Source organism: Triplophysa dalaica, chromosome 1, assembly GCF_015846415.1.
Source record: "Triplophysa dalaica isolate WHDGS20190420 chromosome 1, ASM1584641v1, whole genome shotgun sequence".
NCBI classification, from domain to species: Eukaryota; Metazoa; Chordata; class Actinopteri; order Cypriniformes; family Nemacheilidae; genus Triplophysa; species Triplophysa dalaica.
Window position 1 is genome coordinate 1,007,341 of NC_079542.1, and position 22,748 is coordinate 1,030,088.

At 43.1% G+C, this 22,748-nt stretch overlaps 1 protein-coding gene across 1 annotated transcript; it reads left to right on the forward strand.

The window, feature by feature from the left end:
- Nucleotides 1-503: 503 nt before the first annotated feature.
- Nucleotides 504-21,615, forward strand: LOC130434421 (FACT complex subunit SPT16-like). Its single transcript, XM_056764619.1, has 23 exons — nucleotides 504-1,254; nucleotides 3,360-3,452; nucleotides 3,539-3,709; nucleotides 3,880-4,032; nucleotides 7,466-7,612; nucleotides 7,724-7,875; nucleotides 7,958-8,130; nucleotides 8,200-8,290; nucleotides 8,426-8,499; nucleotides 11,388-11,500; nucleotides 11,578-11,643; nucleotides 11,739-11,837; nucleotides 11,926-12,041; nucleotides 12,152-12,305; nucleotides 12,672-12,799; nucleotides 13,009-13,271; nucleotides 13,351-13,708; nucleotides 13,794-13,869; nucleotides 19,201-19,370; nucleotides 19,566-19,695; nucleotides 19,796-19,922; nucleotides 20,647-20,721; nucleotides 21,011-21,615. The coding sequence occupies exons 1-23, from the start codon at nucleotides 1,189-1,191 to the stop codon at nucleotides 21,121-21,123; spliced, it is 3,108 nt and encodes a 1,035-aa protein (XP_056620597.1). The 5' UTR covers nucleotides 504-1,188; the 3' UTR covers nucleotides 21,124-21,615.
- The last annotated feature ends 1,133 nt before the right edge of the window (nucleotides 21,616-22,748 follow it).

Here is a 22,748-nt window from a genome sequence, read left to right on the forward strand (position 1 = left end):
GAACAGTCAACCCTGTTACTTCTCAACACTTATGAGACGCATGTTATTAATGAATGAGCCCTAATCACAACTTCTGTCAGCGTTACTTTCTTTTAATGTAGACCAATCCTTCATATTGTTCATGTTTTACACTATGATGTTTACTGTATGATGAGTTTATGTTTCGTCTTGTCAATATATATCTTGTCAGATGATTTGATTGATATTGTATGTTTCATAAATAAACAGTGACAGTATGTCTGTAGTCACAGAGTGTGATCGTCAGATATTAAAGCCTCAAACAATACTAGACTGATAAAAATCATTTAGTCACAAATCATTTAAAACAAGACGCTTCATCTGTCACCCACGTGTTCCGACACAGTTGCGCGCTTTCCAATGACACGAGATGGCGGGAAAAAGTCATGAGCGCTGTGTGACGTACGCATCGAGGCGGGAAAAAGACCCCTCACGTGGGATTTTATTTGGCGGAAGTTGCGTGACGTATCCGTCGGGGCGGGAATTTATGCGTGGGAGCGAAACGCAAGCAAACAAAGACTATAATAGACTTCTAAACAAACAAACAAATAAATAAATAAATATTATTTATGGTTAGTTAACGGATTTCACACATCTTTGACATCAGTTCAGCGAGGCATTCATCGGACGTTCACGAGACACGCCGGTCAAATCAAATATAATAAATCAAAGACAACAATAACGATTCGTTCTTCAGTAAGACGCACTTTTAAAATGGCATCATAAATAAATGCATAGTAACCTTCGACAAATGCACATCATTTATAAGAAATTAAAAAACATGAGTACATAAATTAACATAAGAGTATATACCAATACGATAAAAAACAAATAAATGAAATATATGAACGTTTTATAGGCGAGAAGCACAATGTGAAGTAGGAGGGAGGGGCTAAATATCAGACATGCGTGTTTTCAACATGATATATTCGCGCATGACGTTCTGCATCGGACTACACAGCGCGTACACTCAACAACACATTTTATGAGAAATATTTGTGTTTTTATCAAGACAACTTTAATATAAATACGTGTATATTGAGCTATTTTTTTGGATTGAGTTTGTTGTTGTATCAAACGTGCAGAGAGTGTGTGTGTGTGTGCGCGCGCGCGTGTCTGCTCCTTTAACAGTTTGATTGTATGCGAGTGTGTGTGTGTTGATGTGATATTATGGCGGTGAATCTGGATAAAGACGCCTTTTACCGCCGCATCAAGCGATTCTACGGCAACTGGAAGGTACGGAGCTCTCGTTCTGTGTCATGAACACCACGAGCATGTGTTATATGTCATAGAAACTCTTATACGAGCAGATATTATGTGTTTATATGAGATGCTGAGGAGAATCAAACACATGCACACTTCAGGCCTCGTTTCCATACAGCCGTTAAATAAACACCCGATTTAACGACTTCGTGTTTATTTGACAGCTCGAGTTGTGATTCGCTCGATATTTTAATCTTACGTGTGATGTTCGCGGTGATTTTAATAACGTCATGTGAGATTAGCATCGGCGGCTAGCCTGCGTTAGCATGTTAGCGCGAGCGGCTTTCTCGCCGTCCCATCGATCATCATTGAGCGTTTTCTCGTCAGGAAATTAAAGAGACTTTCGCGTCTAGTTGTGTGTCTTACGGTTGTCGTCTCGTAAGTTTGACTTTGATGTTAGTGTGTGTGCTAGCTCACATGAAGTAGTTTTAAAAGGCTTGTAACGTTACTTGAAAACTTAAGGCGTTAAATCGCAGGGCTGAGGAGAATATTGCCTTGAAAGGGATTAATCGTTAACATGACTTATTTGAGATGAATACTCTGTTATACAGCCTGTATGTGTATGTAGTTGTTAGTTATTAACTGTTGCTCGTTAACTGTTATGATATAGTATGCCTAAACTTTTTTACCGTGAACATGCATGAGAACATTTCCCACGCTGTTGTATGTAACGTTACTTCAGTAAGTTGTTGCATATTCAACACTTTATTAATGTATACTACACTATTCCGTCCTATAAACTGTAGTGAACTTTTATATTTACTGTAGTATGGTTCAAAACCAGGATTTTTTTACAGTTTGCTGTTAGACACTCCATCTGGCTTACGTCTATTTGACGTCTGCATTTAGTTTGCTCATCTGCAATACGTCTCGGAGACGTCTTTACGTCTGTAATACATCTCCTAAAGATCAGGGCTCCTATTCTTAAAGCGTCTAAGAATCCTCTAAGGAAGCCCATAATTTACATAAAAAACTTCTACTTAGGAGTCTTAGCTTAAAAGTGATTCAGGACCAATCTGAGAGCAACTATGAGCAAGGAAAAGACCAAAACTTTTATCTTAGTAAGGAGGCGGGGCTGACCCCGTTGCTACGTATTTTGAAGACTGTGATTGGTTGGCTGGCCAAGAAGGGAAAATAGAGCACTTAAGTATAGGGCCATTAGTTTGAAATTGCACATGTCATTTTTTTCTGTTTTACCATACGAACACACATATTCTTAATTTTTTATTTACTTTGCTGTCAATGTCAATGTATTTGTAGAAAATGAACAGTGACAATACGTTTCTGTTGTTGTTTGTGTGATCCCATAGAAGGTTGTGACAGAACCAAATCATATTGCTGCATTTCTGTAGTTGCTGGATATGTAAATGTAGTGAATTCTTCTATTTCTGGCGTTATGGTATTGCTGCGCTGTCTTGGAGATGATAGTGTGTCTCTAATAGGATCTGTCACAAACTGCACAATCTAATGTGTTGTGTCTTATTAACTCGCTGTCATTCAATTTAATTTAATGTTACAGCGCTTTTAAAATTTGCATTGCATCAGCTTTAAAAGAAAACCAAAATAAACAAAAGTTGGTCACACACAGATAAAAATATCTGATAAACCTTTAAAGTTATATTGAAATTGTCATGCATTGCAACACATTTCTTCTCACTTTTCGTGTTTTGTCAATTTCTTTGCTGCTAAGTAAACTCTTAAGTCTCTTAAAAGTCCTTCTCGCTACTCCTAACATAACTTAAGAACTCTTTCAAGGGTTAGGATGTTTTATGAATGACTTTTTTCTTTAATAGGGTCTTTTGGAAACGCCCCTATTTCTAAGAATTTTCTTAGAATTTTGTCACTAGGAGCAACTCTTTGCGCTAAGATTTTTCATGAATACGGGCCCTGGAGATCTGTAACGTATCTGCTGTGTAAAAACATCTGGTACATCCTAGAAAGAGCTGTTGTACATCCATTCTAAATCACAAACATCTTATAGATGTCTATATGACGTCTGACATATGTCTCCGAGACGCATTGCAGATTTATGTGTGCCATCATATCAGATTGACAATGACGCTGTGTGTTTTTCGCAGAAAGGCGAAGATGAGTTTGGGAAGGTGGATGCTATCGTGGTGTCTGTGGGCGTTGATGAAGAAATCGTCTACGCCAAATCCACAGCCCTTCAGGTGAACGACATTCATCAACAAGATCACGTCACAGAGCGTGTTTAACTCTCCACACGTGATGCATGTGTCATTGTTTGTTCCCACAGACGTGGCTGTTTGGATACGAGCTCACAGACACTATAATGGTCTTCTGTGAGACGAAGGTCATGTTCTTGGCTAGTAAGAAGAAAGTCGAGTTCCTCAAGCAGGTGGTGGTCACCAAAGGCAACGAGAACGCCAACGGAGTTCCTCCCATCACGCTGCTTGTCAGGGAGAAGGTACTGGCTTGTTTTACTGTATATGTGTTGCCTAGCAACGGTAAATGTGAAGTTCTGATGCTGTTGTTAGGGGAGGAGTATCTGTGCGCTCCCAGGATCGTGGATAGTGTTTGGTTTAACCAAATCGTGTGAACGTGGTACACTTTTGTTTCCATCATTCACCCTGACAGAGCGAGAGCAACAAGGCAAACTTTGAGAAGATGATGGAAGCCATCCGTGGCAGTAAAGAAGGCAAGACTGTGGGCGTGTTCATCAAGGATAAGTTCCCCGGAGAATACATGAAGAGCTGGAGCGACATGATCACGGCCGACGGTCTGGAGCGGGTCAGTGACGAGTGAATCACTTCAAGTATCTTTTAGGAATGAGCCACAATGTTTGTGAAACACTTTTTTTGTCCAGTTTTATTTCATCTCAATCTCGAAAAAATCAAATAAATTTTCGTAGGAAAAATAACTGTAAATCACAAGCTGTTGACATATATTCACTCGGTCTTCAAAATGAGTTTTTTTTAGCTTTTCAAGCACATCAAGGAAATGATAGAAAACATAAAATGTAGATCTGCACAATTCTGGATAAATTGAGAATCACGATTCGTTTGCTTCAAATCGAGCTTAGGATTCTCAATGACGAATTAAAGTAATAAAACATTTACTAGAGGTTCTGACCCCAAAACTGTTTATTTAGGACAGAAAATGATTACATATTTCACGGTTGGCCTACAGCAACTATAGTACGAAAATTTCTACAATGAATACCAGCATTGGTAATCAAAAGTGGTTAAAGTCCCAGTGAAATAAAAAATTACAATTCTTATCATGAAATATTGCTGTTTTCATATTAATTAGTCTATAATTGTGGGTCGTTCTCTTTTTAAAATTCATGTGCCCTCATAATCTTCAATTCAAATCTTAAAAATCACTTCCGCCCTGAAATGACAAAAGACGACTTGGGCGGAGCATCTGTTAACTCCTCCCCTTCAACTGTCAGTCCGCTGCCAGCTTCATTTCAAAATCAATGCAAAAGCTGTTTTATTACTTCTCATCAATTCGCAGTGAAAGATGCAAGCCACGCCCACAACTTTTCTACTTTGAAATTCCTTTTCAAAAACTTCAAAACGATCGCAACTTCCGGTTCACGGGTACTTTTAAGATTTACTTTGAAGGCAAAAGTTAAACTTTTTAAAAAGTATTAATAATTTACTTGAATATGAAATATGTCTACAGTAAACAAATTCATAAGGCGAGACTTGCATTTAACGGTCTTTAGAAAGATTGATCAATTTGCCTGACATCTACAGACTGTCTTTAAAGAAATACACAATCGCTAAACAGACTGGGAGCTTGTAAACGCGTGTCTCATGTGTTTATCCCCAGGGGCCCGTTTCAATAAGGAAGTTCAACCAACACCGAGTTAAAATCTGAACTCTGAGTTGATTTACTCAGAGAATCGCTACTCTGAGTTTTCAGTTTCAGAACAGCTGATTTGAGTTAGTTCAATCAACCCTGAGTAAGTTCACTCTAGGTTACGCGCGTTCAGCATGGCGATGAAAAGCCATTATCAATTGAGTGAAGATAGCACGATTCACCATGGCAACGGCACGTGACAAAAAGCGCTCTGTTCATTTCTCGCCAATCGAATTGAAGGTACTGTTACAAGCGTAAGGTGAATATTAAGAAAAAAAGAGCAACACAGCCGCAGCAGCAAAAGAAAGAGAGTTGGTATGGGAGAAAAGTGCTTCACTTGTTAATGCGCCAGTTTATATGTCAATCACTTTTATATTTATTTTGTTGAAACTGTGAAAATGCGAATTATATTTAACTCTCTCGCTCTCATGTAGGTGCTATCCTTTTGCAATAAAAAGATCTTGGCAGCAGCTGAATATGAAATATACGACGGCGTCGTAAAAAAAAAAAAACATTTCGAGAATAAAGTCGAAATGTTACGAGAATAAAGTCGAAATATAAAGTCAAAATGTTACGAGAATAAAGTCGAAATATAAAGTCAAAATGTTACGAGAATAAAGTCGAAATTTTACGAGAAAAAGTCGAAATATAAGGTCGAAATGTTACGAGAATAAAGTCGAAATGTTACGAGAATAAAGTCGAAATGTTACGAGAATAAAGTCGAAATGTTACGAGAATAAAGTCGTAATATTTTGAGAAAAATAACAGAATTTCTAGAAACAATGGATGTGGAGGATTTGGTTAAATCCTACTTTAGATTATGATTTAGCAATAAGGAAATTCTTTGTATTTTGGCGCATCATCACGGAGTTATAATTAGTAAAAGGACACTGCAGCCGTTATGTAGGAAACTGAATATATTCAGAAGAAAAAATCTGACATGAACTACGAATTAACTCACTGATTCAGATGACGTGCTCAAACATAACTTCAACTCTTAAACTACAACCTTCACGAAAATAAAATACGTATTACGACGAGTTTATTCTCGTAACATTTCGACTTTAATCTCGTAACATTTCGACTTTAATCTCGTAATCTTGAATTTATTTTATTTTTAACGTGCCACTAAAACGCCGTCGTAGAAATACAATAACATCATTTATTCAGGAAACTTTAAAGAAATAAAATGGTCTTGCTAGTAAGATGCCTGATTGGGAAATGTTAAATATACTTCTTAAACTGGCCTTAAAAGTTAAGATAAAACATCCAAACGGGGCATCACAATTCTCTCCCGACATAAATATAATTCTCTGCGAATTAATGCAGCTTCCTCTTCTATGGGTTCCTAAATAAACGGACATGCCATTTTAAGTTCTGTGTGACTAAATTGAGCGCGATTAGGAACACGAATCAATAAACAAATGACGTATGTAATTTCAACACCGCTCGCTTTCACTTCGAAAAGGGGGAGGAGATTGTAACAAACCCTAGGTTTGCGGAATAAAACCTGCTCCCGACCAGGTTAGGTTCACGGAGTAGGTTACTCTGGTTACTCACTCGGAGTATAAAATACCTCGATTTCTGAAATGGGCTTGACTTACTCCGTGGTCGCGGGTTTGACATACCTCGCGTTCTGAAACCAAAAACCCTGATTATTCCGTTTTCTGGGGTTGACTTACTCTGAGTTTGCACTTACCCTGCTTTCTGAAACGGGCCCCAGGACTTCTGTGATCGATTGACACAGAAATAATGATAGTGTTAGGGCTTGGTGAAATGTATCGCGATTTACGGTAATTATACACGTCTAAATCTATTCTGTGTTTTATGCACAGCTCTTCCGTGAACTACGGCTGTTTGACCAGTAGGAAGTACTGCTCGATCTAAAATCACGACGAGATTGAGTCATTATAACGTGTGTTTGAGAAAGCAACACTCGTCTATCATCATTACAATAAATCAACTTTATTATCATGAAAATTCCCGAAAAGGTTTGAAGAACAGCGATGGAATATGACCACAGGCATTTCCTGGAACTAAATGTTTTTCTTCTGTTGCCCATATTCTGAGTTTCCTCTGGCTTTGGGATGTGGCAGCATTTAACCGAAATTTATTGAGAAACTTCGAGCAGAAGAATCGCATGATATATTGCCCAGCCCTAGATAGGGTGTGTTGGATACCTAATGATGATAATAGACACACGAGAATCGTTGATTTTCATCATTGAGATCATGTGGGTTTTTGAAACAACATCGCAATCTTGTAACAATTAAGCGTTTTCAAAAAAAAGTTGACTTATCAACTCTACACGATTGCGTATTTACGTGTGATACGCCTGTGTTGTGTTGGTCAGGTGGATATCAGTACGGTTGTAGCGTACACTATGGCTGTGAAGGAGGACGGAGAGTTGGCGCTCATGAAGAAGGCCGCCGCCATCACCAGTGACGTCTTCACAAAGTTCTTCAAGGAGCGGGTGATGGAGATCGTGGACGCAGACGAGGTTTGTTTCGGCTTTGACAGATGGCACATGAAACCCGATAATAATAATTCAGAGACTTGATTTGACGTAAAGAGCCGTGTTTCTCCACTAACCGTCCGATGTCTGTAACAGAAAATGAAACACAGTCGTCTGGCAGAATCTGTGGAGAAGGCCATCGAGGAGAGGAAGTATTTGGGCGGCGTCGACCCCTCCACGGTGGAGATGTGCTACCCACCAATCATTCAGAGCGGAGGAAACTACAGCCTCAAATTCAGTGTGGTCAGGTGAGTATTGAAGTAACCACGACAACAACCTTCAGTAGATCTGATGATGATGTTTAGTGTGAGCGGTTCTGCTTTTTCTCAGTGATAAGAATCCCATGCACTTTGGAGCCATAACTTGTGCTATGGGCATCCGTTACAAGTCCTACTGCTCAAATCTGGTGCGAACGCTCATGGTGGATCCGCCACAGGAAATGCAGGACAATTACAACTTTCTGTTACAGGTGGAGGAGGAGCTCTTGAAAGAGCTGAAACACGGTGAGCACAATAAAGAGAGTGATTGAGTGTGTGTGTGAAGTGTATTTTAATGAGTGTTATGACGTGCAGGTGTGAAGCTCTGTGACGCCTACAGCACCGTCCTGGAGTTTGTCAAGAAAGAGAAACCAGAACTGGTCAACAAGCTCACCAAAAACATTGGGTACGAAAAGTTTCTTTGTCACGACGGCAACTTGTAGTTTGTCACAACATTCGTACTGGTGTGTGTATGTGTAAATTATATGTTTTGGGGTGTAAAGAATCAACACAATAAATAACACGAGGCTTTGTGCTGCAGGTTCGCCATGGGGATTGAGTTCAGAGAAGGATCTCTCGTCCTGAACGCAAAAAATCAATACAAACTCAAAAGAGGTGCGTGCGATTCCTTACCTGGTACTACATACTAGATTTAATTAAGTATCGACCACCTATCAGCCGTTAAAATAGTATGTTCTTTATAGTATGAGTGGTACCAGTAGTTTGAATACATTTGGTACATGCTGCGTCCGCCATGTTTTATGGTCATTTGACCTGTATGCTCTTTGACCTTGGAGGTATCGGGGCAACCTACACGTGAGTGTTGATAAAAAATGATGTAAGGGAATACTGAATTAGGGTATAGTGGGCGATTTCGAACACAGTCCTAGTTGTAGGAAATGAAAATATACTATTGAAAGTCAAAGGGGACTTATTTTGAAGTGAGCAAATAAGAAGTGAATACAAAGGTCTCTTTTATTTAAACAAACTAAGATTGGATTTCTTACATTTACGAAATATCAGCATTTCCAAGTTTGCATTAAACACAGCGACCCCTGCTGTTCAAAACGTGTATTGCGGTTCAAATAACATCTCAACCCTGAAGATGGATGTGTGGCTAGTGAGGGGTTATCCCTGTTGCTCCCTCCACAAGCCTTTTCATTGTTTTGTTGCAAAGTAACCACGTAGACGCAGTGGTAAACAGGAAATGGCCAATTGTTTGAAAATGTCAACAGTAATATGACATGGTTTTATAGTGCATGATTTTTCGTAGTCAGATTTTCAGGATTGTCACATCCATAAAGAGACATGTTAGTCATAGATGGTACAAATAATAAAATAAATTAACTATTTGATGTTGTGTAAAGAGGCGTTTTGGTTCAGGTTTGTGCGTTTAAATTTGCAGAAATCTCCCAAAAACCCTGTCCTTTGTTTCCCATAACGCACGTTTATTTGCCTTTTGTTAAATAGAAAACTTTTGCATAGACTGACATTTTACTGATGTAAAGACTCCATCAACAAATGCTTAGCAATATACTGACTCATTTGTTTATGTTTTCCTAACAAATGTTTATTTTTTGTCACATCCACAACATTGGAATTGCCCAAATGCAGTAGTACAGTGAATCCATCACTAACTGGTTACATGGTGTCAAACACTTCCAGTTTGAAATTTTCATTCAAATGTACATTTCTTAGCAAGACTTATCCTACCGAGTTTTAAGAAGGGACTTTCTGGGGGCAGTTTTGATCCAGGTCCGCGTTCCCAACTTCCCATAATACCTAATCACGATGGAAAGGTAACGGAAATTTGGAGCTTAAATCAGGCCGCACCCATTAAAGCCATTATAAGGAGGAATATCCTTCATAACATGTTTACACTATAGTGAGCTTCTCTGTTAAGGATACACATTTAATTTATTCATATTTACATCAAAGTTCAGCGTCTTCAGATGTTATTATTTATGGAATTTCGTAGAAAATGACAAGTGTCATGGCATCAACTCTTTCATATAAACATCTCCAGATATGTTAACCGTGATATTGCAGTAGAAACCCAATAAGCAAGATTACCTTAAGCCAAACTTTACGCTCAGGAGGCCATGTGCAATACTTCATTGGTCACTTCACTTAAGATACAGTATGTATCTTACTTTCCTGTTCTTTTACACTCTTTTCTTCCCTGAAAACAATAACATCTTGCATATACTTAATCTAACCTTCTCTTAAATGTATTCACTTGGGACCTTGAATGTGCTGCGCTCTTTACTCATTCCCTGCCTGCCTTTTAAAAAAAAGTTGCCAGCCTTAGCCGGTGTTTTTTTAACATTTTCACCCAACTTTAATGGCTCACAGTAAATTTTCTGTAAAGAATATATGGACAAACAACAAAAGAACAGAGTCTCAGCTTTTAAACAAAAGACACCGTATTCTTCTATCTTCATTTGTTCGTTTTTTTATCACTCCTTAGATGTGGGTGGGTTTCTTCAAATATATATATATTTATTTTAAATATCCATCATTTTCATTAAACAGCTGAGATAATTAACGTTTTTGTCAAAGATTACACTCAGAACAATCATTAGAAACCTATAAAACATATACTTTCTAGGTTCTGGGATTCTGTACTTTTTCCCAAAGGTGTGTAATAGCACCACCTGCTGTATAACAGTACAAACACTGATTGCTGTTAAAACTCGTCTTTGGCAGTGAAGCGTTTTTTTTTTTTTAATGAAGATAACTCGTCAATGGCAGTGAAAGAGTTAATGTTAATATAAACTCAGGAAGTTTTAATCGTAGAGCATTCCCTCTAACAGCGACTTGCACAAATAAATCACGCTACAACATTTTGAGTTTACTCGCTTCATTCGTGTGTGAAATTCGCTTCACAACAAACGGAATTTGCATCACGGGAGGGTCTTCTGCCAGGCAGCTCCAGTCTTGTGTGTGTATATAGCTCAAATTGGGTAAAGAGCGTTTTTATTATTTGCTAGATTGTCCGACCTCCTCATTCACTTTCTTCCAAGTAAGTTCCTTTTTATTCCAGTTTCGATAAAAGATTTATCGTACAGCTCCGGGTATCCACATACAGCAGCGATGATTTTGTCCTCATTTGTTGTTTCGGATTTCTGACTCCGCTCGCTACGTCATAATCTCATCACTACTAGAGTAAACTCCTGATTGGCTAACACGGCATGAATTTTCGTCAAAGTTCCGATTTTTCAATTCGTGCAAATCACCCGATACGCGTATGCTGTGTCATTCGCACCGCCTCATTTGAGCAAATTGCGCCGCATGATGTCCCATCGAATCTTTGCATTGACTTAACATGTAAATCCGTAAGCTTTCCTGTGGCGCGGAGTAACTCATGTAGGTCCTCCTTGACCTGCAGACAGTGGCTTCTCTCTCAACTGGCAAGAATCATCACATATTATAATCGATTTTCAACCGGCTAACGGAGAGCAGTTACATCGCTATGTGTTTGACAACTGTTGTGTGTGTAGGAATGGTCTTCAGTGTCAGTCTGGGATTTTCTGATATGATCAACAAAGAGGGAAAGAAGGACGAGCAGAAGAAATATGCGCTCTTCATTGGAGACACGGTACAGATCAATGAGGTGAGAGAGAGGCATTATAGTTTCAGCCGAGCTCTGTCTGCAGTTTCTTTTCCTTTAACTCGTGTTGTGTGTCACAGGAAGATCAAGCCACTGTTCTCACACCTGTCAAAAAGAAGATCAAAAACGTGGGAATTTTCCTTAAGGTATTTCAATCCGTCTGTATGTTCATAGGATTTTGTGCCGTTTTACATTTTCTGTTAGTGTTGAATTTAAAGGAATCGACTGTGTGCTTCTACAGAATGACGATGAAGATGATGACGAGGAGGATGAAGATAACGCAGAGGAGCTGTTGGGTAAAGGAGCCCGCGGCGCCGCCCTGCTGACAGACAGAACAAGAGTATGTGCTCTTTCCCTTTTTACATTTATAAGAAGTGCAAGTAACATCGCTCTGAATATTGTTTGCTCGCTGCCCACTGATTGGTTAGAACGAGATGACGGCAGAGGAGAAGAGGCGGGCCCATCAGAAAGAACTGGCCAATCAGATGAACGAGGAGGCCAAGCGTCGTCTGACGGAGCAGAAGGGAGGACAGCAGATTCAGAAGTATGTCATTTCTTTTGTTGTCTTTTAAAGTGTCATTGCTAATATCTTAGGTTGTAATAGACACCATAGCAACCTAGACGTGAAACATAACCCTGTGTCACCCTTCCCAGAGCACGCAAGTCAAACGTGTCGTATAAAAACGTGTCCCAGATGCCCCGGGAAAAGGACATCAGAGATATGAAGATCTACATTGATAAGAAATACGAGACTGTCATCATGCCCGTGTTTGGTATCGCAACACCTTTTCACATCGCAACCATCAAGGTAAGACAAAACTCTGAATCACTTTTCATTTGCCTGAGAACAAGTTTATTTTCAGTATTTATCTTCAGTTATTGATCATAAATGGCAGATATCAGTTGGCTGATTTATTGACCCGTCACTCTGTTTTGTCTTCAAAACACAACACTGAACTTCTGTGCTTGTGTCTGTGTGTGTGCGCGTCTGTGCGTATCTGTCTGTGCCCATCTGCGTGTGTGCGTGCCCGTCTGCGTGTCCGTCTGCCTGTGTGCGTGCCCATCTGCGTGTGTGCGTGCGTGTCCGTCTGCCTGTGTGCGTGTCCGTCTGCCTGTGTGCGTGTCCGTCTGCCTGTGTGCGTGTCCGTCTGCCTGTGTGTGTGTGTGCGTGCAGAACATCAGTATGTCTGTTGAAGGAGACTACACGTACCTGAGGATAAACTTCTTTGTACCGGGCAGCTCGCTGGGACGTCACGAAGGAAACATCTTCCCCAATCCAGAGGCTACGTTTGTCAAAGAGATGTAAGACGAGCTCAGCTTTCAAACTGCAGGATTTACGCTTTACAGGGCTAGTTCACTTTTGTGTTCTGGATTAGAATGATACTAACCTAATGTCAAACCTGTATGAGTTAAAGAGAATATTTCTTCAATAATCTGTCTGAACTGTTCTCTGTGTACTTGTCATATATCTGGTGTGACTTTGTTTATTTCTGCCTGTGTTTCTCCGTCAGTACGTACCGAGCGTCCAATCTGAAATCCCCCGGCGATCACACCGTCCCGTCCACCAACCTGCAGAACGCCTTCCGTATCATAAAGGAGGTGCAGAAGCGCTACAAGACCCGTGAGGCCGAGGAGAAGGAGAAAGAGGGCATCGTGAAACAGGACTCGCTCGTCATCAACCTGAACCGCAGTAACCCCAAACTCAAAGACCTCTACATCAGGCCTAACATCGCCCAGAAGAGGATGCAGGGCTCACTGGAGGCGCACACCAACGGTCTGTCAGCGCATTCTTTTATATTGCCTTATGGCTGACGTGATGTTCTCCAAATGATTCCTCGTGTCTGTCTCTCCAGGGTTCCGCTTCACGTCGGTGCGCGGCGACAAGGTGGACATCCTGTACAACAACATCAAGCACGCCGTTTTCCAGCCCTGCGACGGAGAGATGATCATCGTCCTGCACTTCCACCTCAAGAACGCTATCATGTTCGGCAAGAAGCGACACACGGACGTGCAGTTCTACACGGAGGTGGGCGAGATCACCACGGATCTGGGCAAACATCAGCACATGCACGACCGCGACGACCTCTACGCCGAGCAGATGGAGCGAGAAATGAGACACAAACTCAAGTCCGCCTTTAAAAACTTCATCGAGAAGGTGGAATCGCTGACCAAAGAGGAGCTGGAGTTTGAGGTTCCGTTCCGAGACCTCGGGTGAGTGTGTGTGAAGAGCGGAGCTGGGTTCTGCTCACACAGCTCTATGTGTATCTGAAGGGTTTGACTGGTGTTGGTGTTGTAGGTTTCAGGGCGCCCCCTACAGGAGCACCTGTCTGCTGCAGCCCACGTCCAGCGCTCTATGTAACGTCACCGAATGGGTGAGACACGCTTCACCTGTACTCAACACTCATCCCTCTCGTCCCTAGTACCTCTCTCTGGGTCCGTCTCATCTCTCTCTCTCTCACACACTCTCTCTCTCTCTGGTTCAGTCTCATCTCTCTCTCTCTCTCTCTCTCTCTCTCTCTCTCTCACACTCTCTCTCTCTCATGTCTCGGTCTCTCACACTCTCTCTCTCACACACTCTCTCTCATCTCTCTGTCTCTCACACTCTCTCTCTCACACACTCTCTCTCACTCTCTCTCTCTCATCTCTCCGTCTCTCACACTCTCTCTCTCTCTCATCTCTCTGTCTCTCACACACTCTCTCTCACTCTCTCATCTCTCGGTCTCTCACACTCTCTCTCTCACACACTCTCTCTCTCTCTCTCTCTCACACTCTCTCTCTCATCTCTCTGTCTCTCACACTCTCTATCTCACACACTCTCTCACACTCTCTCATCTCTCGGTCTCTCACACTCTCTCTCACACACTCTCTCTCATCTCTCTGTCTCTCACACTCTCTCTCTCACACACTCTCTCTCACTCTCTCTCTCTCATCTCTCGGTCTCTCACACTCTCTCTCTCACACACTCTCTCTCTCTCTCTCTCACACTCTCTCTCTCACACACTCTCTCTCTCTCTCTCTCACACTCTCTCTCTCATCTCTCTGTCTCTCACACTCTCTCTCTCACACACTCTCTCTCACACACTCTCTCTCTCTCATCTCTCTGTCTCTCACACTCTCTATCTCTCTGGTTCCGTCTCATCTCTCTCCGTCTCTCTCTGGTTCTGTCTCATCTCTCTCTGTCTCTGGTTCCGTCTCTGTCTCTGGTTCCGTCTCTGTCTCTGGTTCCGTCCATGTCTCTGGTTCCGTCCATGTCTCTGGTTCCGTCTCTGTCTCTGGTTCCGTCTCTGTCTCTGGTTCCGTCTCTGTCTCTGGTTCCGTCTCTGTCTCTGGTTCCGTCTCTGTCTCTGGTTCCGTCTCTGTCTCTGGTTCCGTCTCTGTCTCTGGTTCCGTCTCTGTCTCTGGTTCCGTCTCTGTCTCTGGTTCCGTCTCTGTCTCTGGTTCCGTCTCTGTCTCTGGTTCCGTCTCTGTCTCTGGTTCCGTCTCTGTCTCTGGTTCCGTCTCTGTCTCTGGTTCCGTCTCTGGTTCCGTCTCATCTCTCTGTCTCTGGTTCCGTCTCTGGTTCCGTCTCTGTCTCTGGTTCTGTCTCTGGTTCCGTCTCTGGTTCCGTCTCTGTCTCTGGTTCTGTCTCTGGTTCCGTCTCTGGTTCCGTCTCATCTCTCTGTCTCTTGTTCCGTCTCTGGTTCCGTCTCATCTCTCTGTCTCTGCTTCCGTCTCATCTCTCTGTCTCTGGTTCCGTCTCATCTCTCTGTCTCTGGTTCCGTCTCATCTCTCTGTCTCTGGTTCCGTCTCATCTCTCTGTCTCTGGTTCCGTCTCATCTCTCTGTCTCTGGTTCCGTCTCATCTCTCTGTCTCTGGTTCCGTCTCATCTCTCTGTCTCTCACACTCTCTCTCTCACACACTCTCTCTCACACACTCTCTCTCTCTCATCTCTCTGTCTCTCACACTCTCTATCTCTCTGGTTCCGTCTCATCTCTCTCCGTCTCTCTCTGGTTCTGTCTCATCTCTCTCCGTCTCTCTCTGGTTCTGTCTCATCTCTCTCCGTCTCTGTCTCTGGTTCCGTCTCTGTCTCTGGTTCCGTCCATGTCTCTGGTTCCGTCCATGTCTCTGGTTCTGTCTCTGTCTCTGGTTCCGTCTCTGGTTCCGTCTCTGGTTCCGTCTCTGTCTCTGGTTCCGTCTCTGTCTCTGGTTCCGTCTCTGTCTCTGGTTCCGTCTCTGTCTCTGGTTCCGTCTCTGTCTCTGGTTCCGTCTCTGTCTCTGGTTCCGTCTCTGTCTCTGGTTCCGTCTCTGTCTCTGGTTCCGTCTCCGTCTCTGTCTCTGGTTCCGTCTCTGTCTCTGGTTCCGTCTCTGTCTCTGGTTCCGTCTCTGTCTCTGGTCTCTGTCTCTGGTTCCGTCTCTGTCTCTGTCTCTGGTTCCGTCTCTGTCTCTGGTTCCATTTTCTGTCTCTGGTTCCGTCTCTGTCTCTGGTTCCGTCTCTGTCTCTGGTTCCGTCTCTGTCTCTGTCTCTGGTTCCGTCTCTGTCTCTGGTTCCGTCTCTGTCTCTGGTTCCGTCTCTGTCTCTGTCTCTGGTTCCGTCTCTGTCTCTGGTTCCGTCTCTGTCTCTGGTTCCGTCTCTGGTTCCGTCTCTGTCTCTGGTTCCGTCTCTGTCTCTGGTTCCGTCTCTGTCTCTGGTTCCGTCTCTGTCTCTGGTTCCGTCTCTGTCTCTGGTTCCGTCTCTGTCTCTGGTTCCGTCTCTGTCTCTGTCTCTGGTTCCGTCTCTGTCTCTGTCTCTGGTTCCGTCTCTGTCTCTGTCTCTGGTTCCGTCTCTGGTTCCGTCTCCGTCTCTGTCTCTGGTTCCGTCTCTGTCTCTGGTTCCATTTTCTGTCTCTGGTTCCGTCTCTGTCTCTGGTTCCGTCTCTGTCTCTGGTTCCGTCTCTGTCTCTGGTTCCGTCTCTGTCTCTGGTTCCGTCTCTGTCTCTGGTTCCGTCTCTGTCTCTGGTTCCGTCTCTGTCTCTGGTTCCGTCTCTGTCTCTGGTTCCGTCTCTGTCTCTGGTTCCGTCTCTGTCTCTGGTTCCGTCTCTGTCTCTGGTTCCGTCTCTGTCTCTGGTTCCGTCTCCGTCTCTGGTTCCGTCTCCGTCTCTGTCTCTGGTTCCGTCTCTGTCTCTGGTTCCGTCTCTGTCTCTGGTTCCGTCTCTGTCTCTGGTTCCGTCTCTGTCTCTGTCTCTGGTTCCGTCTCTGTCTCTGTCTCTGGTTCCGTCTCTGTCTCTGGTTCCATTTTCTGTCTCTGGTTCCGTCTCTGTCTCTGGTTCCGTCTCTGTCTCTGTCTCTGGTTCCGTCTCTGTCTCTGGTTCCGTCTCTGTCTCTGGTTCCGTCTCTGTCTCTGTCTCTGGTTCCGTCTCTGTCTCTGGTTCCGTCTCTGTCTCTGGTTCCGTCTCTGGTTCCGTCTCTGTCTCTGGTTCCGTCTCTGTCTCTGGTTCCGTCTCTGTCTCTGGTTCCGTCTCTGTCTCTGGTTCCGTCTCTATCTCTGGTTCCGTCTCTGTCTCTGGTTCCGTCTCTGTCTCTGGTTCCGTCTCTGTCTCTGGTTCCGTCTCTGTCTCTGGTTCCGTCTCTGTCTCTGGTTCCGTCTCTGGTTCCGTCTCTGTCTCTGGTTCCGTCTCTGTCTCTGTCTCTGGTTCCGTCTCTGTCTCTGGTTCCGTCTCCGTCTCTGTCTCTGGTTCCGTCTCTGGTTCCGTCTCCGTCTCTGTCTCTGGTTCCGTCTCTGTCTCTGGTTCCATTTTCTGTCTCTGGTTCCGTCTCTGTCTCTGGTTCCGTCTCTGTCTCTGGTTCCGTCTCTGTCTCTGGTTCCGTCTCTGTCTCTGGTTCCGTCTCTGTCTCTGGTTCCGTCTCTGTCTCTGGTTCCGTCTCTGTCTCTGGTTCCGTCTCTGTCTCTGGTTCCGTCTCTGTCTCTGGTTCCGTCTCTGTCTCTGGTTCCGTCTCTGTCTCTGGTTCCGTCTCTGTCTCTGGTTCCGTCTCTGTCTCTGGTTCCGTCTCTGTCTCTGGTTCCGTCTCTGTCTCTGGTTCTGTCTCTGGTTCCGTCTCTGGTTCCGTCTAATCTCTCTGTCTCTTGTTCCGTCTCTGGTTCCGTCTCATCTCTCTGTCTCTTGTTCCGTCTCTGGTTCCGTCTCATCTCTCTGTCTCTGGTTCCGTCTCATCTCTCTGTCTCTGCTTCCGTCTCATCTCTCTGTCTCTGCTTCCGTCTCATCTCTCTGTCTCTGGTTCCGTCTCATCTCTCTGTCTCTGGTTCCGTCTCATCTCTCTGTCTCTGGTTCCGTCTCATCTCTCTGTCTCTGGTTCCGTCTCATCTCTCTGTCTCTCACACTCTCTCTCTCACACACTCTCTCTCACACACTCTCTCTCTCTCATCTCTCTGTCTCTCACACTCTCTATCTCTCTGGTTCCGTCTCATCTCTCTCCGTCTCTCTCTGGTTCTGTCTCATCTCTCTCCGTCTCTCTCTGGTTCTGTCTCATCTCTCTCCGTCTCTGTCTCTGGTTCCGTCTCTGTCTCTGGTTCCGTCTCTGTCTCTGGTTCCGTCTCTGTCTCTGGTTCCGTCCATGTCTCTGGTTCCGTCCATGTCTCTGGTTCTGTCTCTGTCTCTGGTTCCGTCTCTGTCTCTGGTTCCGTCTCTGTCTCTGGTTCCGTCTCTGTCTCTGGTTCCGTCTCTGTCTCTGGTTCCGTCTCTGTCTCTGGTTCCGTCTCTGTCTCTGGTTCCGTCTCTGTCTCTGGTTCCGTCTCCGTCTCTGTCTCTGGTTCCGTCTCCGTCTCTGTCTCTGGTTCCGTCTCTGTCTCTGGTTCCGTCTCTGTCTCTGGTTCCGTCTCTGTCTCTGTCTCTGGTTCCGTCTCTGGTTCTGGTTCCGTCTCTGTCTCTGGTTCCATTTTCTGTCTCTGGTTCCGTCTCTGTCTCTGGTTCCGTCTCTGTCTCTGGTTCCGTCTCTGTCTCTGGTTCCGTCTCTGTCTCTGGTTCCGTCTCTGTCTCTGGTTCCGTCTCTGTCTCTGGTTCCGTCTCTGTCTCTGGTTCCGTCTCTGTCTCTGTCTCTGGTTCCGTCTCTGGTTCTGGTTCCGTCTCTGTCTCTGGTTCCATTTTCTGTCTCTGGTTCCGTCTCTGTCTCTGGTTCCGTCTCTGTCTCTGGTTCCGTCTCTGTCTCTGGTTCCGTCTCTGGTTCCGTCTCTGTCTCTGGTTCCGTCTCTGTCTCTGGTTCCGTCTCTGTCTCTGGTTCCGTCTCTGGTTCCGTCTCTGGTTCCGTCTCTGTCTCTGGTTCTGTCTCTGGTTCCGTCTCTGGTTCCATCTCATCTCTCTGTCTCTGGTTCCGTCTCTGGTTCCGTCTCTGTCTCTGGTTCCGTCTCTGGTTCCGTCTCATCTCTCTGTCTCTTGTTCCGTCTCTGGTTCCGTCTCATCTCTCTGTCTCTTGTTCCGTCTCTGGTTCCGTCTCATCTCTCTGTCTCTGGTTCCGTCTCATCTCTCTGTCTCTGGTTCCGTCTCATCTCTCTGTCTCTGGTTCCGTCTCATCTCTCTGTCTCTGCTTCCGTCTCATCTCTCTGTCTCTGGTTCCGTCTCATCTCTCTGTCTCTGGTTCCGTCTCATCTCTCTGTCTCTGGTTCCGTCTCATCTCTCTGTCTCTGGTTCCGTCTCATCTCTCTGTCTCTCACACTCTCTCTCTGGTTTTGTCTCATCTCTCTCACTCTCTTGTAGCCTCCGTTCGTGGTGACCCTGGACGAGTTGGAGTTGGTTCATTTCGAGCGAGTTCAGTTTCACCTGAAGAACTTCGACGTCGTCATCGTTTACAAGGACTACAACAAAAAAGTCACTATGATCAATGCCGTGCCCGTCAATTCTCTCGACCCAATCAAAGAATGGCTCAAGTAAGCTCCGCCCCACAAGCGCTACAGATGTTGTGCTTTAAGTGCGCACACATGCGTGATGAAAGAGGTTAAGAGCGTTGAAATAAAGAAACCTTAGTCTGTGCTTACGGGATTGCTAAAGCGTTTTATAACTACAAGCGATAAGGTGACATTCAAACTAAGGCTACGGTCTAAAATCTATCGTTCTGTCTCCAGCTCGTGTGACATCAAGTACACAGAAGGCGTTCAGTCTTTGAACTGGACGAAGATCATGAAGACTATTGTTGATGACCCCGAAGGGTTCTTTGAGCAGGGCGGCTGGTCCTTCCTGGACCCTGAGAGCGAGGTGAGACCTCTCCACCGACACTGTGTGACACTCGCACGGTTTTCACAGAACTGCAGACTTTTTTTTTTTTTTTTGAGCATTTCTGTTGTTGACGTGTCAGGGAAGCGGAGCCGAGGAAGATTCAGAGTCGGAGATTGAGGACGAGACGTTTAACCCTTCAGCTGATGAAGAGGAGGAGGAGGAGGAGGACAGTGATGAAGATTACTCCTCAGAAACAGAAGACTCGGGTAACGGCTCATCATTTCATACAGATGCAGGATCATGGGTTCAGGGTTTCTTTTAAAGGGACACTTCACCCAAGAATGAAATTGTGTCATCATTTATTCCTCTTCGTGTTGTTACAAATTTACATTTACGCATTTGACAGACGCTTTTATCCAAAGCGACATTGCATTGTCCTACACATTTGTTTATGTGCAATCCCCTGACCACGACCTTGCATTGATAACGCAATGCTCTTACCACTGAGCTACAGGAAGGCATGTGTATAAATGTCTTTGTTCTGATGAACACGGAGAAAGAGATTTGGAAGAATATTTGTAACCAAACAGATTTTGCCCCCCATTGACTCCCCATTGGAAAAATACTTAATATAAAAAAAGATAAAGTATTTTTTCCTAATATGACTCAATTGGGGGAAATCTAGTGATGAGCATTCTTCCAAATCTCTTTCTCCGTGTTCAGCAGAACGAAGACATTATACACATTTGTAACAACTGGAAGAGGAGTCAATGATCACAAAATATTTTTTACAAAACTCTGATGAAAAAGTAAATAATAATCTAAGGATTTATGATATCTTCGACAAGGTGATAAATTGCTAAATAATGCAGTTTACACACAATACAGCAGCGCTTCAGGTTTGTTAACAATCTGACTATGCCAGTCTCTGTCACCTGCATCCCTGTCAAATCTTGCACAGTTTGATATTTGACGTTTGTGATATTTCAGATTACAGCGCGTCCCTCGGCAGTGAGGAGGAGAGTGGGAAAGATTGGGATGAGCTGGAGGAAGAGGCCCGGAAAGGTCAGGACGAAACTCATCTGAATTTGATCTTTAATGGTGTTTCGTTTGTTTTAAAGCTGTAACCCGTAACATTTTTTTACCAAACTAAAAATCTGTTATCAAACAAGCACATTATCAGTTTGATCAGTTTTCAACAAGCACAATGAAGCAAAAGTTACAGATTGCAGCTTGACCCGCATTTAAATCAAAATTATAGTTTGAGCTTGATTTTTTTTGACATTACACACAGTATTTATTTGAAGCGATTTTATGTTACCTGAAGTTGATTTTCATCCATTATTTGTGCTAGCCGATCGAGAGAGTCAGTACGAGGATGTAGAGGAAACGGCAAACGCAAACAGGAAGAGAAAGGGCCGGTCATCAGCCCCGCCCCCTAGCAGCAAGAAGAAGAGGCGACATTAGATATCACACACACACGCACTGCCAAATCAATTTCCCACAATCCTCTTTTATTTGCCCTCCCGTGTCTTCCACACACACACACACTCACACACGCGCTGGGTCTGATGTATATAGCGTTGGTTAGTGCTGATGAGTGTTTTACAGTAGTGGAAGAATCAATCTCTCACACATCTGTATTTACTGCTTTTCTTCATTCCGCTAAGTTTCATCACAAGTGTGTGTGTGTGTGGAACGCTTTTCTACACCAGTAAATGTGGTACATGTTAAGAGTGTTAGGTCTTCATCTGAATGAATGGACAGGTCGTGCTTTTATATTAGTGCATATTGATTGTGTTTTGGTTTCTTTATTCTATCGTTTGAGGGGACAAACGCACTCAGTGTAAACTTTTGTTTTCTTTAATATGTCTTCTTTCATTCTGGCCTGGTAGTCTTGTTTTGTTTAATCATAAATGTTTCTTTTTTTTTTTTAATAAAAGTTCAAGGAAATAATTATTTGGGTCTGGACAGTTTCGTGTTGTCGGTCAGGCAGGGGTGATAGTATTGTAAGAGTGATTCGACAGATTGGGTTTAAATCAGCTTTCTTCTTGGATTATGAATGCAGGAACAATGTCTTTGTGCAAAAAAAGTCTTTAATCAGGGAGGATAAAGGTGTCTCTTAGATGTCGGTATTTACATCTTCAAAATGTTTTTTTTACTGTTTGCTTATCATCAATACAACTATGAGACGTCTGCTCCGACAGATATCCTGTAGACATCTAAATCATGGTTATGATGGTGAATTTAGCCTATATCAAGCTTCCTTGTCTGAGACGTTTATCAGATGTTTTCCAGATCTTTAGCAGACATCTTAGAGACGTTTCGGTGCTATAGAAATTTGAAGTCCTAGTTAGGGATGTAAAGATTCCTACAGCTCACGATGTGATGCGATTCATGTTACTGATTTCACGATACGATTTATTAACGGTTTATTTTTACAAAATGTTTGGAGACAAATTAGAAATGAACAACTGCCCATTTATTATTTCAAAATGGTGCACATTTCTTTGTAAAATAAAAATGTTATGTCAAATAACAAAACTTAACTGCAATTTTAAAACAAATTCCAAATCGATTAAAAAAGGAATACAAACGTCTCTTACAAAACACAAGAAAAAAAAATCTCTTTTGTTTATTTTAAAGAAATATCACTATATTCACGTTTCTAGCCGAATAATATAAGCCGAATTAGCTTTAATCATTCTCAGGGTATTAATTTCTGATATTAACAATTCAATTTTCAATAATATAATTTCTACTTGTTACAATTACTATTTTTTGATATCAGTAATAACAATTTAACTAGTAAAATTTAGTTTCAAAAGTTGTGATTGTTGATATCACGAATTTACATGTGAAAATTGAATTGTTGCGATCAAAAATTTATATCATGCGAATGATAAAAGCTAATTCGGCTTGCCATACGTTTTTCATGTTTGTAGTAAACACAGCGGCCCCTGCTGTTTAAAACATGTTTTGCGATTGAAATGACATTTAACCAGCTTGAATCGTCGCATATTATTAGCGATTTTCAACCAGATCACAGTAAACCAGAAGTTGCGATCGTTTTTACTTCTGTATTAATATGC

Coding starts and splice junctions, on each gene's coding strand:
- LOC130434421 (XM_056764619.1), top strand. CDS start 1,189: ATGGCGGTGAATCTGGATAAAGACGCCTTTTACCGCCGCATCAAGCGA. Junction 3,710..3,879: donor CGCTGCTTGTCAGGGAGAAG/GTACTGGCTTGT, acceptor TCACCCTGACAG/AGCGAGAGCAACAAGGCAAA. Junction 11,644..11,738: donor ACGTGGGAATTTTCCTTAAG/GTATTTCAATCC, acceptor GTGCTTCTACAG/AATGACGATGAAGATGATGA.